This window comes from Dermacentor albipictus, chromosome 7 (genome assembly GCF_038994185.2).
Source record: "Dermacentor albipictus isolate Rhodes 1998 colony chromosome 7, USDA_Dalb.pri_finalv2, whole genome shotgun sequence".
Classification (NCBI taxonomy): Eukaryota; Metazoa; Arthropoda; class Arachnida; order Ixodida; family Ixodidae; genus Dermacentor; species Dermacentor albipictus.
Window position 1 is genome coordinate 19,015,306 of NC_091827.1, and position 16,178 is coordinate 19,031,483.

General features: G+C 42.5%; 1 protein-coding gene across 1 annotated transcript in view; it reads right to left on the minus strand.

The window, feature by feature from the left end:
- Positions 1-2,823: 2,823 nt before the first annotated feature.
- LOC135896641 (equilibrative nucleoside transporter 3-like) overlaps positions 2,824-16,178 on the minus strand; it is a 34,698-nt gene continuing 21,343 nt past the window's right edge. The window contains exons 7-13 of the mRNA XM_065425121.1: positions 15,939-16,085; positions 13,082-13,115; positions 12,359-12,429; positions 10,271-10,385; positions 9,748-9,833; positions 7,040-7,239; positions 2,824-4,247 (exon numbers count right to left, since the gene is read on the minus strand). Coding sequence (XP_065281193.1) covers positions 4,136-4,247; positions 7,040-7,239; positions 9,748-9,833; positions 10,271-10,385; positions 12,359-12,429; positions 13,082-13,115; positions 15,939-16,085 — 765 coding nt within the window. The 3' untranslated portion in view covers positions 2,824-4,135. The remainder of the gene's footprint in view (positions 4,248-7,039; positions 7,240-9,747; positions 9,834-10,270; positions 10,386-12,358; positions 12,430-13,081; positions 13,116-15,938; positions 16,086-16,178) is intronic.

Below are 16,178 nucleotides of genomic sequence, written 5' to 3' on the forward strand. Positions count from 1 at the left end.
TATTGTTGCGGCAAAACGGTGTAATTTTGCTTACACTCTTAGAAAAATTTACACCTTTTGGGGCTTATTTGGTCCTACAACACTCTTAGAAAAATTTACACCCTTTGGGGCTTATCTTGTCCCACAACAATAATCGTCATCTGTCTTGCCCACGTTTCCTTTCTTTAACGCTGCAAGCCCGGTACTTCCCAGTCACGAACGGCACGCGCGTTATCAGTGTGACGCAGCATTCTCGACAGGAAAGTAGCGAGCGCCGAGTTTTCAGGAAAGGAAACGCAAGCAAGGCAGATGACGATTATTGTTGTGGGACAAATATACACCCCAAAGGGTGCAACCGTTTTAAGAGTGAAGGATAATTGTCATCTGTCTTGCCCACGTTTTGCACATGCCATTCGTGACTTGGAAGTATCGGGCTCGCAGCGTTACGGAAAGGAAATGTACACAAGACAGATGACGATTATCGTTGTGTGGAAAGATATGAGCGAAAGGGTGTAATTTTGTTTAAGGGTGTAGTTGCATGGTTGTACACTCTTAGAAATATTTACACCCTTTGGGGCTTATCTTGTCCCACAACAATAATCGTCATCTGTCTTGCCCGAGTTTCCTTTCTTGAAAACTTGGCGCTCGCTACTTTCCTGTCGAGAATGCTGTGTCACTGATAACGCGCAAGCCGTTCGTGACTAGAAACTACCGGGCTCGCAGCGGTAAAGAAAGGAAACGCGGGCAAGACGGATGACGATTAGTGTTGTGGGACAAGATACGCCCCAAAGGGTGTAAATATTTCTAAGAGTGTAGGTGTTGGTGTAGTTTGCACCCTCTTAAGCAAAATTACACCCTTTGGGTCATATCTTGCCACACAACAATAATCATCATCTGTCTTGTCTGCATTTCCTTTCTTTAACGCTGCGAACCCGGTACTTCCAAGACATGAACAGCATGCGCGTTATCAGCATGACAGAGCATGCTCGACAGGAAAGTAGCGGGTGCAGCGTTTTCAAGAAAAGAAACGCAAGCAAGGAAGATGACGATTACTGTTGTGTGGCAAGATACGACCTAAAAGATGTAATTTTGCTGAAGAGTGTAGGCGCGCTGTCTTAAATTTTCCCATTGACGCTGTATTTCTTCATATACATGTAGAAAGGGAGCCAGGACAGAATGTGTTAGGAAAAGAAAAGGTTTCAACATGCATGCTGTGTCTGCACATTTATAGTCCATACCCATGATAAGGTGCACGGTGTCCAAATACAACACCCTAGAGACGCCTTTTGCTGGCTGCATGATCTGTAAGCCTGTCATTTCATATAACGCTTGTCGATGCATACGCTATTGATCATATGCTTGTATGTATAAATAATAACAATAACATTTCTTTGCACTGGCATCCAGTGATGTGCATTGTACCGATTCGTAGACTAGCAGCGCTCCCCCGCTACACCATGTTCAAGAAATGCTGATAAGCTGATCGATATTGCTATTCACTGCGGAAGCTTTGAACTGCCGATTCAGATGAGTTAAAACAGCGTTTTGTGCCATCTCATTACGGCCCAATCAGCTCAATGCGATCAGTAAACTTTATTATAAAAAAGGGTTTTGTTTTCGTCAAAAATTCATTTCAAATGCACAGTTATGGATCGAAATTTCAAGGATATTTATGATTGCTGCATTTTTTCATTAGTTAACTATAATCAGTTTTGTTAGAACGAGGTATGAGATTCTTATATTCATATTTGCAGCTGTAACATTCCATAAATAAGTCTTGCGATGATGCCCGTACGTGCGTACGAAGAACGCAACGGAGAAGCTTAGAAGGAAGCAGAGGATTGCTTTTGGAACTACTGGTTTCCCCACGCCATGTTGTACAAGATGTGCACATTCATATAAAATGTGCGCAGATGTCAGAGATGGTTTATGGGTTAATTCCTTAAAAGGGCAATAAAGAGAAAGATTATCTGAGCTGTATTAGTAAATTACTCTTGTTGTAAGACCAAAGAAGTAACTCGTCACATGAGGGGATTAGGCGATAACAGAGGCAGAAACAATTAAGACCGTGAAGTCATAGACTTTGACGGCGTTCACTCGGACTAAATGCAATATATATATCAGTAAATACAGATCGACTGCATTCTATTCTAATGTAACAAAAGATGATTGTGTTAAAAACATACTAATCACTTCGTATCAGTAATTTTCAAATTTCGCACACAACAGCCCTGGGCCGGGCTTTAACCTGTGCGCTTTTGTGGGTGCATATGTGTGGGACGTTCATAGCTTAAAATACATAATTCACAACAATTCTGCTGCAGTTTTGCTATATATACCGTTAGATGGGCATCAACATGGGTATGGATTTTCTCCATTAACCTTTCTTTGTTATGTCGGGGAAGGCATGCTTTCTTTATGACATCAGTGTGAAGAAAAGATATGTCAATCCAAATACTGATTTAAATACTGAGTTTCAATGTGTCGATGTCATATGGTGTTCAAATTAGGCACCTTTTGCGAGAAATTCTGACTCACCAGTTTTCTGGCTGCTCGATTTCCTCCTGTCTTTCTCAAATGTCAAAGAAAAATGGCTACTCACTGATTTAACTCATACCATTTTATTCAGTGTCCATGTAGCCATTTGCTTTTTTAATTAGGAGGAGGATAAGGTGTTTATAAGCATGGTAAAATAAAGATTATAACTTCCGATACTAAAATGTTATTCCTTTTCAAAATTTATACCAGCACATTGTCAGTTCCAGCATAGTTACAAGAAAAGAAACACTGTGTCATGGAGTGCTGATTCCAAATGTTGAACGCGAAAAAATACTGAACACTGGCTCAAGGATTTTAATGGCAACATTTTCTTTATTGCTGTCCTTCAAAGGAATAAAACATAACTGCACTTCACTGCTCATGGGATACTATATTCGTCAGTTAAAGAGATGCTGTAGCTTATGGTGCCTCATTTTTGCTCAGATGTACTGCATTCTGCACGAGACAGGCTGTTAAGTATATGGGCACTTTGATGACAAATATTTTGTGAAAAAAAAATGCTGTCAAAGTAGTCAATGTATTTACGAAAAGTAAAAGTAATAAACATACTTTGACATTGTTCGATTCTATAACACACATTTAGACACTTCATAGCTAGCTGCTTTGTCAAGGTGTTTCGGGTATTTGTAAATGCTAATGTTAATAACAATTATTGTCGAACCACACGGATACAACGAATTATCGGATATAACGAATTAAATAAAGATTGTCTGGCTGCTACTACAGTGTAACATACATAAGTTCATAGCAATTATCAGTTATAACGAAGCTATTTTTGTCTCAGATCTAACTTTGTTATAGCGAGGTTTGACTGCATTAGAGAGCTTTAGCTGAGCACTTTCAGCCAGCCCTGCTCAGGGTAGTATATCCTCACCATTTGCACACAACACTCATGCCAGTAGCAAAAGGCTGCCCTAGCTCTGATGCAGGGTCGATTAAGTGGAGTGTGACGGTGCTTCCGTTTGGCCTCTTTATTGTTTTACAACAAAGCAGGCTGCACCTCGCTTGCGTCTCGGGGGAAGTGCACTACGACACGCTTATTGAAAATGCAAAGTGAACACAGTTGTGTGTAGCGAGAGAGTGCCTAAAATGTGAGCGGAATGTACCATTGGCAATGTTCAGCTAAAGCTCTCTCTTGTTGCGATGGCAGCCTAGACAGCATTAAAGGACAAAAATAACGAAAACAAAATAAACTCTGCGATAGCTCAGTGGTCTGAACAGTCAGCACAGAAATATATCATGGTGCAGGGGAGCTGGCTTGATCCCTGCATTAATGAGCAATGTGTTTTATTCACTGTGTGGTAAAAGCTTTCCTTTGAATTCTTCTTGGCTAACGTTCAATTGTAGAGTCTACCTCCAAAGTATGTATACACAATCAGAAAGGCATTTTATGCCTCTAATCATGCTTCCAAAATAAAATGCGGAGGGCCTGAGGAACTCAACGAGATTCGATAGACAAAGGCAACAGAACTTTCAAGTAGCTGAAAAGGAGGCATTTCAGCTATACTGAAATTAAAATGCATACTCCAATGCACACAACGAAGCTGCCATGCTTGGAGTGGTGTTCAATCAAGGTGCTCCTAGCAACGAGGTGACGTCAGAGCAGCTTGATGAGAAGAACAGATGCGAAGCCTCCAATCGTGAGGCCCGTCATAATTGCCGAGCACATGACGAATCCTGTCCTTTCCTGGAGGTAGCTTGGCACCTTCCTGAAATGATGCAATTGGGTCGCGAGTTACACAATACTCAATCCCCTTGTGGGCCGCAATATGCCTGCATTCACAGGCTGGGCCCATTGTGCCACAATCGAAAAGACACCATGAGACGTGCATAATCCGGAACAGAAGATTTTGTGCGCATACATTATACGTTCCAAACAGGAGACACGGGGTGCCATGGAGCAGCAACAAGCATCACTGCTGGTGGCAGGTGTCATCGACGTTAGGTAGGTCACACACTGACACACAGTGCAGCAATGCAGCTGTTCTCTGAAGTTGCTCTGGGCTTTATTGAAATCAGTAACTCGACGTTAAATTTTCTTTTCTTCTTTTGGTGTCTGTTGAACAATGTTGTGGTTTTTGTTTTATTTCTGCATTATTTAGCTTGTGAAAGATGATAATTCTTCATTGAAATAAGAGAAAGTGGGAAGCCTCTCATGTTACACTTGAGTGAGAGACGTGCGAAACCATAGATTGAGTCTTTCTTTGTGCCTCTATATAGGAGTTGTTAATGTTTTACTCTGCTGTTTGCCCTGGTCACTGTCTGTCTTATACCCACTCATCATGGTCCATTCCTAAGCACCATATCTGATAGCATTATCTACAGAAAACGTTTGAAAACTATCATAATACTATCAATAATATCAACAGTCAATCTATAAATAGTTTTGCATCACTGCTGTGCACACTATTTGCTCACTCTGTAGTTTAGCTGTTGCTGCTTCGCCAAGCTATGTCCTTTGGCATTTTGTTGATTTACAGTTCTCGACCTTTTGGCCTTTCCAGCTATGGCAATGATGCACTGCCCGCTTGAAAAGCCACACATTACACATTGCGCTTTCTGTCAAAGCATCTTAGTACAGACGATAAGTGAAAAGTGGAGTGAAAATGACTCTGGCAGCCAGAACAACATGATTTCCGCAAAAAAGAAATAATTGAGAGGAATATGCACGGAACCCCGATGCACCAAGCATACTTGTAGACCCCATTCGGGTATAATAAATAATAGCCACTGTGATGAACGTAAGGCAGAGCAGGAGGGAATGAAGTCCTTGGTTTCCGATCACATGTTTGACCTTTGTATTCACAGCGCGTGCACATACAGCTTGTCTTTCACAGTGCACAATGCTGTTTTACTAGTTTTCACGAATGGCATTAGTGACCAACTGATTGACTGGGCTTGACAGGTTTAGCATTCCCCATCAAAGCACGAATAAACCACTCAGGGTGGACGGCTTCAGATTAATTTCTGACCAAGAGGGGTCTATTCACGTGCACCCATAGTTCAGCACATGAGTGTTTTTGTATGTCACCCACGTTGGAACGCAGCCACGGCGGCCGGGAAACGAACCCAAAGCCCTGTGCTCAGCAGCAAGCTCCCGTTTTATACATAGCAGGCAACGCTGGGAGACTTCTTTCACTTCTTGCATTTGGACCAAAAAATAGTGAACTCCATATAAAAGAAATATACCGCATTTACATGCATAATACTCACACTCGCATAGTGCTTGCATATGACTCCCCCCAACCCACCCCCCACCCCCTGCTCCCCTATGGCCATCAAAAATAAAAACTTTAATGTGACTAGCATTCTTTGGGATTTCCATACTGTCTGCAATATGTATGTCAATCTAATTTCTGTCACATCAATATTGGATCCCTCGTTATGTGCCAGTGGGAATGTGCCCCTCTTCAGTGAAAAAAGGAACTGTTCAAAATTTCTCTGCTGCTAGGCAGAAAAGAACCCGCAACATATAGAGGGTGTCCCAACTATCACGCACCAAGAATGAAAAACGTGCAAATTCCACATAGCTGGATAGAACCAAGGTAATTTCTAGCGCGCCGAAGAAGCCCGACAGCTAGTCCGCCTGCGCATCAAGAACCACCAGAGGAATGACAGCCGGCACTACAATCTTCGACAATGCTACATGGAATACCAGCCCGGCGACCGTGTTTGGGTTTGGACCCCACACGCTGACGAGAACTTAGTGAGAAGCTTTTACGCCACTATTTCAGACCCTACAAGATCATCTGACGCACTGGTGCACTCGAGAATGAGGTCAAGCCAGACGGCATTTCGCTATCACAGCACCGCCACTTACGACCTGTAATAGTCCATGTTGTGTAATAGTCCATTCTACCAGCACTAACGAACTTTGGGACTTTGCATAGCTGAGCTTTGGACTTCGTTTGGACTTTGTTACTTTGTTTCTTCATTGTTTTGTTACTTTTTCTTAGTAAGTGTGCTTTTCTTTCTTCTCTCTCCTTTTACGCTTATAGCATCAGGACGATGCTTTTTAAGAGGGGGGTATTGACATGTGTGCTTGTTTATAGAGTGACCACGTTTCATCATATAACAAATGTTATCACTTAGTGCAGGACGTGCCTGCAGGTATTGGAAGTTTCTGGAATGTTATTGAACTTGTGTAATTTATCTGATTGCATGTAAGCGCGACGCGAATAGTGTAGAACTTTCCCGAAGACACGCAGGCACCAGTGATTACACCGGACCGCTCGATGCCTCGTGTATAAAAGCCGATGCGCTTGACCCAGTGATCAGATTTCGCCAATTGCCGACTGTGTTCGCCGCTATCGTTGTGCTTTAAGTGTAGTCTGTTTTTGTGGGCGCAGGTTCACCCAATAAAAGTTAGTTTCGTCATGCACAGTATTGCTACTGTGCTCTTTGCCGTCACTACTACGTGACGATATGATGCGTTTCCTTCCGACTCAATTATACAATGCTGCAAGTGCATTGCACCTTAAGCGTTGTACGATTCACGTACCTAGAGGACTGCATCATGGATGCACTGAGCAGGTACCCGTTGGTGAACGCGAATGCAATCATGAGGGCCACAAAGGCAACATCCGAGTCCAGCAGAACAGGCAGGTAATGCCGAGGATGCGCATTGCACAGCATAAACAGCGGGATGAACACCGTGCGCACCAGGGTCAGCCACAGCATCGTCTTTTCATGTTTTTCATTCTGCAAGAGAAAAGCGCAGCCTTGTTGACCCTGTTGTACAGTATGTCAGACAGAGGATGCCACACCATGCCTTGAAAGAATCACAAACAGGATAATGAAGGGACGGCAGGCCATCTTTCTTTTGTGCTATTTCTCAATCTTCACTGCATTTAAATGAAAACTAAAAAGCAACATTAGGTCAGTTTAAGCTCATAAAGTATTCTTGCAAAACTGTATTTTTATTACTCTGCAGAAAGACCTTGATTACGAAAAGTGAAAACAAAGTCCAAATTACAGTTTCGTGAACTTTGTGTGAAAACCCATGCACCGGTAAGCCAATGTGATGTCATGGATTTCAATGCGTTTTCTTGAGCATAAGCTCTTTTGATGGACAATAAGTTCCGAAAGCATGCTAGGTCAAGTTCTTGGTTTCTTCAGACTGCAATGTAGTCCTTTTCCGGAAACGGTTAGCTAGACCCAATTACACATTGTCAAAATCTGTGACATCACGGTGAGATAGCGCAGGGACCTCTAGGTGGCGCCGCCACCCGTCTTTTGTTTATGCGTCTTTTCTGGCCTATGAGGCCTCTTCTCATGGTAATAGTGGCTTGTTTTGGTATTGTAGTAGTGTAATTTAATAATACTGCTCAACTCTTTTTTTTTCTCCTTTTTTGCGTACCTTTAACAGCACACAGACAACAAGGAAAAACTCGCAGCAAACATTACAACAAGGATAGTTGCCTGTCAAAATGGCTCCGGGTTCTTGTTTGCCCAGTCAATCAAATTTCTGCTTTTATGTGACCCCCTTGTCCTGACCTCTTGATCTTGACCACAAACTTTTTTTCAAATGCTGCAGTCCACCTCCTCCACCTCCTCTGCAGGAACACTGGACAGAGGTCGCAGGGAATAATTCCAGAGATTTGCCTCTGGAGAAAAAACTAAATTTATGAAAAAACGCTAGCTGCTTGATGAAAATTCTAGATGCCCCAAGTCATTCATAATGCTGGCAGCCTTAAAGGATGCTAAGGCGGTGCATTGCTCTGATATCGACTATAGGGACAAGTGCAGTAAAAACTGCGTTATATACCTTCGTTATATCCGGTATTTGTTATAAGCAAACAATAATAAAGCATGGAAAAAATTTTTCATTTGCTTCGTTATATTCGATAATTCGTTATATTTGTGTTCGCTATGTAGAGGTTCAACTGTATTCATCTAACGTAAAGACAGAGCAGGTTGTTTTTGCACTTTGCCAGATGAGCACACTCAATGTCCTTTAACAGCTACAAAAAATAACCACTCATTCATACTCTCCAATATATTATTATCGTACCAAACAACATGCCACTCAGTTTGGCAATCAAGCAGATAACACTTAGTTTTCAGACAATTGTCACATTCTCTAGCCATCACCTTAACTCCAATGGAAGATGAAGGTCTCTCAACGACCTCCAATTACCTCTATGTTGCATCGGCTCACACCATCATCTGCCTGCAAATCTCACAGTCTTATCACACTACCTAGTTCTCTAGTGTCCTGAACTGCGTTTTTCTTTGAGTGGCACCTATTCTGTTACTTTATTAGAGCACTAATAATCTGTAATACATTTCCTTTAGAGTGCAGCTTTTAGGCACCCGTTCTTGCGGCGAGCGTCGGTGGCGAAACCGAGTGAACGAGCACAGCGAAAGATGAAAAAACAAATGCGAAGCGGGACATGAAAGATGCGAGCAGTGAACGGCAGAGGCCAATGAGAACAGCCCTTTCAGTGACATGCACGCTGATGTGCACGTGATGTGCAAACTGGTGTCATGCAGACCCACCTGACCGCTCTATGTGTACTCGTACCTGGCTCCAGCAGGACCGCTCGTTTCATACTATCGTTTGCTCACGTTGGCTCTTGCTCACGCTTGTTTGGTTTGCTTGGTTTGGTCTCATTCATGCTTTTTTCGATTGTCATGGTTTGCGATTGTTTTGTAATCTGATTGTAGGCGCGATGTGAATCGTGTAGTGCTTTCTGGAAGCCATGCGGCACCAGTGATTACACTGGAACCTTCGACAAGACATGTATAAAAGCTGACGTGCTTGACGTGTTAACCTGCAAATCAGATTTTCGAAGATTGCCGACTCAGCTACATGTCTCTCAAATTCTTTGCCTCAATATATCGTGAAATGAAAACACGTATAGAGCTGCGCTCAAATTTCGCATTAGGGAGTATCGTAATCATCGGTGAATTTTTTAAAGTAATCTCCAATGTTGCTGAAGGAGACATCATCTATGAACCGCATGTTGTCAATATTTTCCCTGCTGAGCCTCACCCCTTACCATTCCTCACCTAGCATCTTGAATACCTAAATTAAACTCTGGGTTTTTACGTGCCATAACCACAATCTGACTATGAGGCACGGTGGAGTGGAGGACTTCGGATTAACCTTGACCCCATGGGGTTCTTAAATTAATGTGCACCCAATGCATGGTACTCAAGATCAGCGAGGGTACAGTACAAGAAAGAAGAGAAAAGGGTTCTCACCAAAGGCACAAAAGAGCAGACGATCCTCCCTGTGAGATCACCAGCATTGAACAGCAGATATCCACAAACTGGCATGAAGAACCTGCCTGAGAGTCGCGATAAAGAGCTAATTAAATTGCAAGCCTATGCTTGCATAGCGCATTCAGTCAAACCTCGTCATAACAAAGTCACACCTGACACAATAATAGCTTCATTATACTTGACAGTCATTATAAATAAATATTTGTTACACTGTAATAGCAGTAAGGCAATTTTTTTATTTACTTTATTATATCCGATAATTTGTTATATCTATGTCTGTTATATCGAGGTTCAACTGCTTAATAACATTAAAAGTTGAAAAAATTGTATGTACACAACACCGAGGAAGGGGGGGGGGGGGTAGGAATCACTAATTTCCTTGTATAGCTCCTGCAGTTGCCGGTCGGCTGTGTTTCAAAATGCACACAATTCCCCCCCCCCCTCAAACCCTCCCTTGGCCCCAAAAAGCTTATCTGGGTTCAGAGAGGGCAACGTAGCCTACCAGTCCATGCAGATCCTGACTCAACATTCGACGACACCACAAGGACAGCGACTGCTGGGAAGATGGCCATGGAGATGGCCATGACGTACATCGCAGAAGCTGCCTGTGGCCAAACCTGCAAGTGGACAACACCTCCTTGTGGAACACTGCCTTCTCAAGGCGCTGGGCTCATTACACTTGCTTTCTCAGTTTGCACACTATAACCTACAAAATATTCTAACACGCAGGATATCAGGAAAGTCTACGTCTATTGTACATTTCACATAAACTATGAAGTTTCACACTGATTTTACTTTGCTGACAAGAAATTACAAAATCTTTACACTGTTCCAATAAATCTCTATACGTTCCAGCATTGTTTACATATTTGAGCAACCTTTCAGGCACTACGCTTAGTGCCCTGAGTTCTTGCAGAGTATGGTGCTTGATGGTGCTGTGCACTTCCTGGTTTGCCCATCCCGACAAGAAAATATTGTATGGCTTTGAATCGGGGCTGCATGGCAGCTAATCATGTGGCCCATGGTCTACCACATTTTGTATAGGCATGACAGCTGAGCGCATTAATGTATTACGTTAATACGTCCAAAATGCAATATGTTACAATATTTGAAAAGCTTGTCGTCTGCTTGACTAATATCTCGGCACGACGTTGTCAATCAAAAACATAGCAGAAACAAATCCTGACTTCTTCGGTATCCTATTTGTTAGATTTACTTAGCTTCAATATAATAAATGCAGAAATGTTAACATTATAAGAAATTTAAAATAGGCACTAATATACGTCTACGTTCCAGACCCCCGTAAATTTTGTCTTTTCTGCACTGTGTTAGTCTTATGAACGTTTGTATTCGTCTAGTAGTTTTGTATAATTTTTGGTGTAGTGCCTATTAGGCTAATAGAAACATGCCTGTTTGATACAAGGTTGTGCGCAATGTATCTGCATGCTACTGTGGAGCGCTGTGAGCAAAGACCCTAGTTGGACAGTGCACATCCACGTTGTCAAGAATGGCCTCATACATCTATTAGGGCCAGCATTAATAGGCCTACTTGAATAACACAGGCTATTGGTCTACTGCTATTACTAGCCCATTTTGCATTGTTTGCATTGTTCAGTGAAACACTTTGCATGAGAGTTCTCTCCACGATAAATGGTGGTAGAAATGCTGCTCACCGACCCAGTTTCCCATCCACAGTTTCCCACCAATGATGCTGGGTGTTCCTTTAATTTATCACGTGGGGAAATATTAGGAAGAAAAGCGAAGTAGAAGGTGACAAAATCGCACATTTTTAGTGCACTGTCGACGACAATCAGATAGAAAATCAGGCGTCAGGAGGTGCCATCGCACCATGGAGCGTGCAACTTTGCATTGACACAACACCGCCATTTTAGAACCATTGTAAAGAGGAGAGATCTGAGCTTCAGATAGCCACACTGCCGTTTTTTGCTATGCAAAAATAAAAGCAATATAAGCAAAAAAAGCAAGAAACCTAATGTCACGAGTCATTGCTGCTGCTACGAGGACACAGGAAGCGTACCTATTGGCTGACACAGATTTGAATCGCCAGCATGTGTTTCGTGTACATCTTTAAAATGGTGAGTTGTGCATATTTTTTGTCCTGGTGAACTCTGGCAATCATGGCAGAATGCGCCATCGGCTCGCGTTAGTTTCGTTAATACGTCCTAAATACAACATTGTGAGCTTACAATTTGAAATGATGGAATGGTCATATCGGAAAAAAAGAAAGAAAGGGACAGAAGCTTAGTTTCATGCGTAACCCACCCCTGGTCACCAGATGTCCACCTCTAAAAAATATCTGGGCAGAACCCTGCTTGGCATCATTCAGTCTACATCTCTGCAGCAACTCACTTCACCAGTGGCAATGTGTGCAAACAACGATGATTTTTCTATGATATTATATTTATGGAAAAACCAGGTAAGAAGAAAAGTGTTTTTATGAATGGTGCAGACCAAGAAATGTGATCATTCTGCATAATATGAGTGAAAATTAAGTAGCAGTTCTTATAAGAAATGTGCATGTCACCGTATTGCAGAATTAGGGAAAAAAAAGGAACTGCAGAATACTTGCCTTTCTTAAAATTAAAGTAGTAGAGGCCTTAATCTCGAGATCACTGTTTGTAATCAAGTCCTGGATGCTTACTGAAAAATAGAACAGCAGATGTAGTAGAAAAAGGGATCAATCTGAATAAAATAGAACTGGAAGCTTTAGGACACATTTCCACGAAATCCTGGCAACTATAAAGCTACAATTCTGAGTTCCCAATTCACAAAGCCACCAATTCAATTGTGACTTCATGAACGAAGACATGACAGCTTCTAAAATACCCACTCATACACCAAAGTTCTTCAATCACACCTGAGCGTTGCCTGAGGTGAATCAACAGAGGTTAGTTGACTGATGCACCACGTGCGAGTAAAAAATGAAACTGGTGCCTCCTTCTTTCTTTCCTGTTGACAAGTCAAAATACAGCTGAGAAAGGCATTCATGGGACACCCTGTTTCTATGCAATTTTGCTTACTGTGTGTTTCTAGAACACTTTACTTGGTTGTTTCTGTTTCACCAGTGCTTAGAGAAGGGCAGCACAAGCGGTGCATGATTGTTTGAAACTGTGTGTGATAATCACAATGATTCAGGCCCTGTCTCAAGTGCACAACAAGGGAACCATTTCATTGACTCCTGCATAACAGGCACTGACAGCAACTGCTTTACATGCCTGCAAAAAATGTAGGCATGCGGCAGTCAACATCTCTGTAACTCTGCAAGTTATGCATAAGCACTTTCTCGACTCACCTTCTGGGCTCTTCACACAGTGCACAAAGAACTCCTGTGAACAAAGTAGAAGGGGCACGAATCAGAAGTTATCCAAACCCAAATGTGATGCAAGGTTAACTGTTTTATGCAGCAACACGCACACGTGCCTCTGTGGTTGAAAGGCACAAACACCAGATGATGAACGCACATGCATGGTGTGCTTAATGATTATTAGCCCCTTCCATGTCCTCTTCATTCTTGACAGAAGGCATGCCTGGAAAAGGAACCCATGCACCCAAAAAGCAGCAGACATTTTTACATTGACGGTATTGCATTGCTTTTCTCAGCAAATTGCGACATATACATATATATATATATATATATATATATATATATACATATATATATATATATATATATATATATATATATATATACACATATATATATATAGCCTATCCGTATACATATTGCTGTTTACGGAATACCACAACACTAATGATGTATCGCAAACTGCAATGGATTTAGAATATTTTGCATACCGTGATTGCTTTCATTGAAACAAAAGGACTCTACATTAGTGATTGTGTTGCTGTTGACAATCTGAACAGTTATTACCAAAGGCAAGATGCCAAAGTTTCAAGAAGCACGTCTTTTACATATAGCTGAGGAGGAGGAAGTAAACTTTATTACACTAGAAAGAGTAATTCAGCGGTCGGGCCGATGTCTTGATCTTCTATTCGTTGATGAAGATCTCCGGCCTGCATGGTTGGCGCCCCTATTCCAGGGCACCACTGAGCGTGGCTGCTCGTCGGGCATGATCCACCAGCTTCCGTTGGAGGCTAGGGTCGCCGCTGGAGAGCACGCTCTCCCACTGCTCCGCACTCGGATTTTCTATTTTGTGGAATTCCTTATTCGTATTGCACTCCCATGTGATGTGATAAAGTGTGGGTATTGCACCACACCACGGGCATGTGTCCCTGTATTGACTTGGGAACATTTTGCATAGTATATGTAAATTTGGGAAAGTTCCTGTCTGCAGCTTTCGCCAGTAAACTACCTGTTGTTGAGTGAGTGTATTGTGGGGCGGCGGATATCTGATCCTCGTCCCTCTATGGTAATTTAGTATGTCAGAGTACGTTGGGATCACTGTCATGAAATCCTCAGGATCTCTGTTTAGGTCCGCTCGGTTTGCATGTTCGCGAGTGATCCTATCAACCGTTTGGTTGCCCTCAATCTCAGTGTGCCCAGGTACCCAAAAGATGGTGTGTCTGATGCGTTTATTCTGTTGGCCAGCGCGGAGGAAGATTTGGAGCGCTTTTTGACCGATTCTGCCATTAATGTAGTTTCGGCATGCTTCCTTGGAGTCTGTTAGAATTATAAGGGATCTATTTGTGCAGTAGCCCTCCACAGCTGCTAGAGCAACAGCCATTTCCTCTCCCTCGGTTACCGTACAATCCCGTGCCGACGCGCAAGCGATTTCCCTATAGTCCGAGTCTATTACTGCCGCGACAACTTTTTGTTCTGTTTCCCGTCGTTCTCGAGGATACACCGCGGCGTCCGTGTATACCGTGTTCGCTTTTGTTGCTAGGTATTTTATAAGTGCAAGACAATGTGACCATGGTAACTACGTGCAACAAAAATTTCAATTGCAGTAACAAAGTATATTGCATAACAAAGGATACCATTTGGAGTTGAAACCTAAACATAGTGGCTGCCAGCTGCCAAACCTTCAGCAAGACAATGTAATGTAGTCCTCTAATTCAATGCTGGCGCTCCAATCACAAGAATCCGAAGTTTATGTGCCATATTTACAAGCCGCATGCCTGTCTTTTTTATACAAAGAAAAGGTCACACCAGTTTTTGCCAAAACAGTTAAACCTCGATGTAACAAAGTCGGTAAAATCAGCAAATTGCTTCATTACATCGAAACTTAGTTATTTTGACATTCAATCTTTCATGCATGTAAATACAGTCACTGATAGATTTTTTTGACATAGAAGGGGCTGCAAAATCTTCTGAATTATTGGGCAATCAGAAAAACCAAGTTTGAATTAGAAAAAAAGAAGCATTTTGTTGAACTTGGGAGTTGGCGACGACAGATATGGTTTCATGCTGTGTCAACGATATCTTCACATCAGCAGTACGAAGCGAAGTCAGCCATGCTTTCGCTTTCACTTTGCCCCCGCGGCTGATAGCGTTGTCTGCATTGGGACAATGCTATCATGAAAAGTGCTGGCAGCGGGGAGCGAATGCTTCGTCTGCCTCTCCCTTCAATGCATCTCCAAAACTCAAGATTACCCAACCTTTAGCACTAAACATGTGGGAGGACAGCGTATGATGCCATGCCATCTCGCCTGGCCCAGTCTTTGTGTACATGGCAGATTACCTATAAAGGCACATTCATACGGAAAGCCTTTCTAAGCGGCCAAGTGGATTTTTAATGCGATGAGGCAGCGGGCATGCAGGCCTTTCGACCATCTGTGTTCACTCAAGTTTCCACTTACTGTCTCAGTAATCCTCTGCTGCAGCAGTGAAATTTCGTGGTATTAAAATCATGCATAAACACACTTCGTTATACTGGGGTCCAAATACATGGTGTTCTACGGACAAAAAGTTATAAAAAGTTCAATACTTTGTTATATCGAGAGTTTCATTATATTGAAGTTTGTTATATTGAAATTTAACTGTATATGCACAAACATCTGTTCATCAAAACCCGTTTCCCAGGCTGCTACTAGTACTACAACTACTACTACTAGATGGAATTAAACGTCAAAAAACAATCTCAGTGTGCACATGAAAAATTTCAATCAACATTGGCCATTGAAATTGTTGGTCATTGATAATGGAACAGCTAAAGTCCACTGAGCAGTTCGGTCTGGCTACTACTCACTGTGGACAGCATGACTAGGAAGCAGACCAGGGCCACCAAAAAAACGAAGATGGCACAAAGGAAGTAGGCCAGCGCCGCAGTGGTGGGCTCCGTGTGGCCCAGCAGGCAGATGATTTGCAGCACTGAAGCGAAGAGGCCACCAACCGCCTGCAGGCAGTACATAGACGGCGCTACAAACAGAGCTTTGAGGAAGAATGCATCAAAAGACTCAAGGAAGTGAGGTCACGAGAAAGTGAAAGC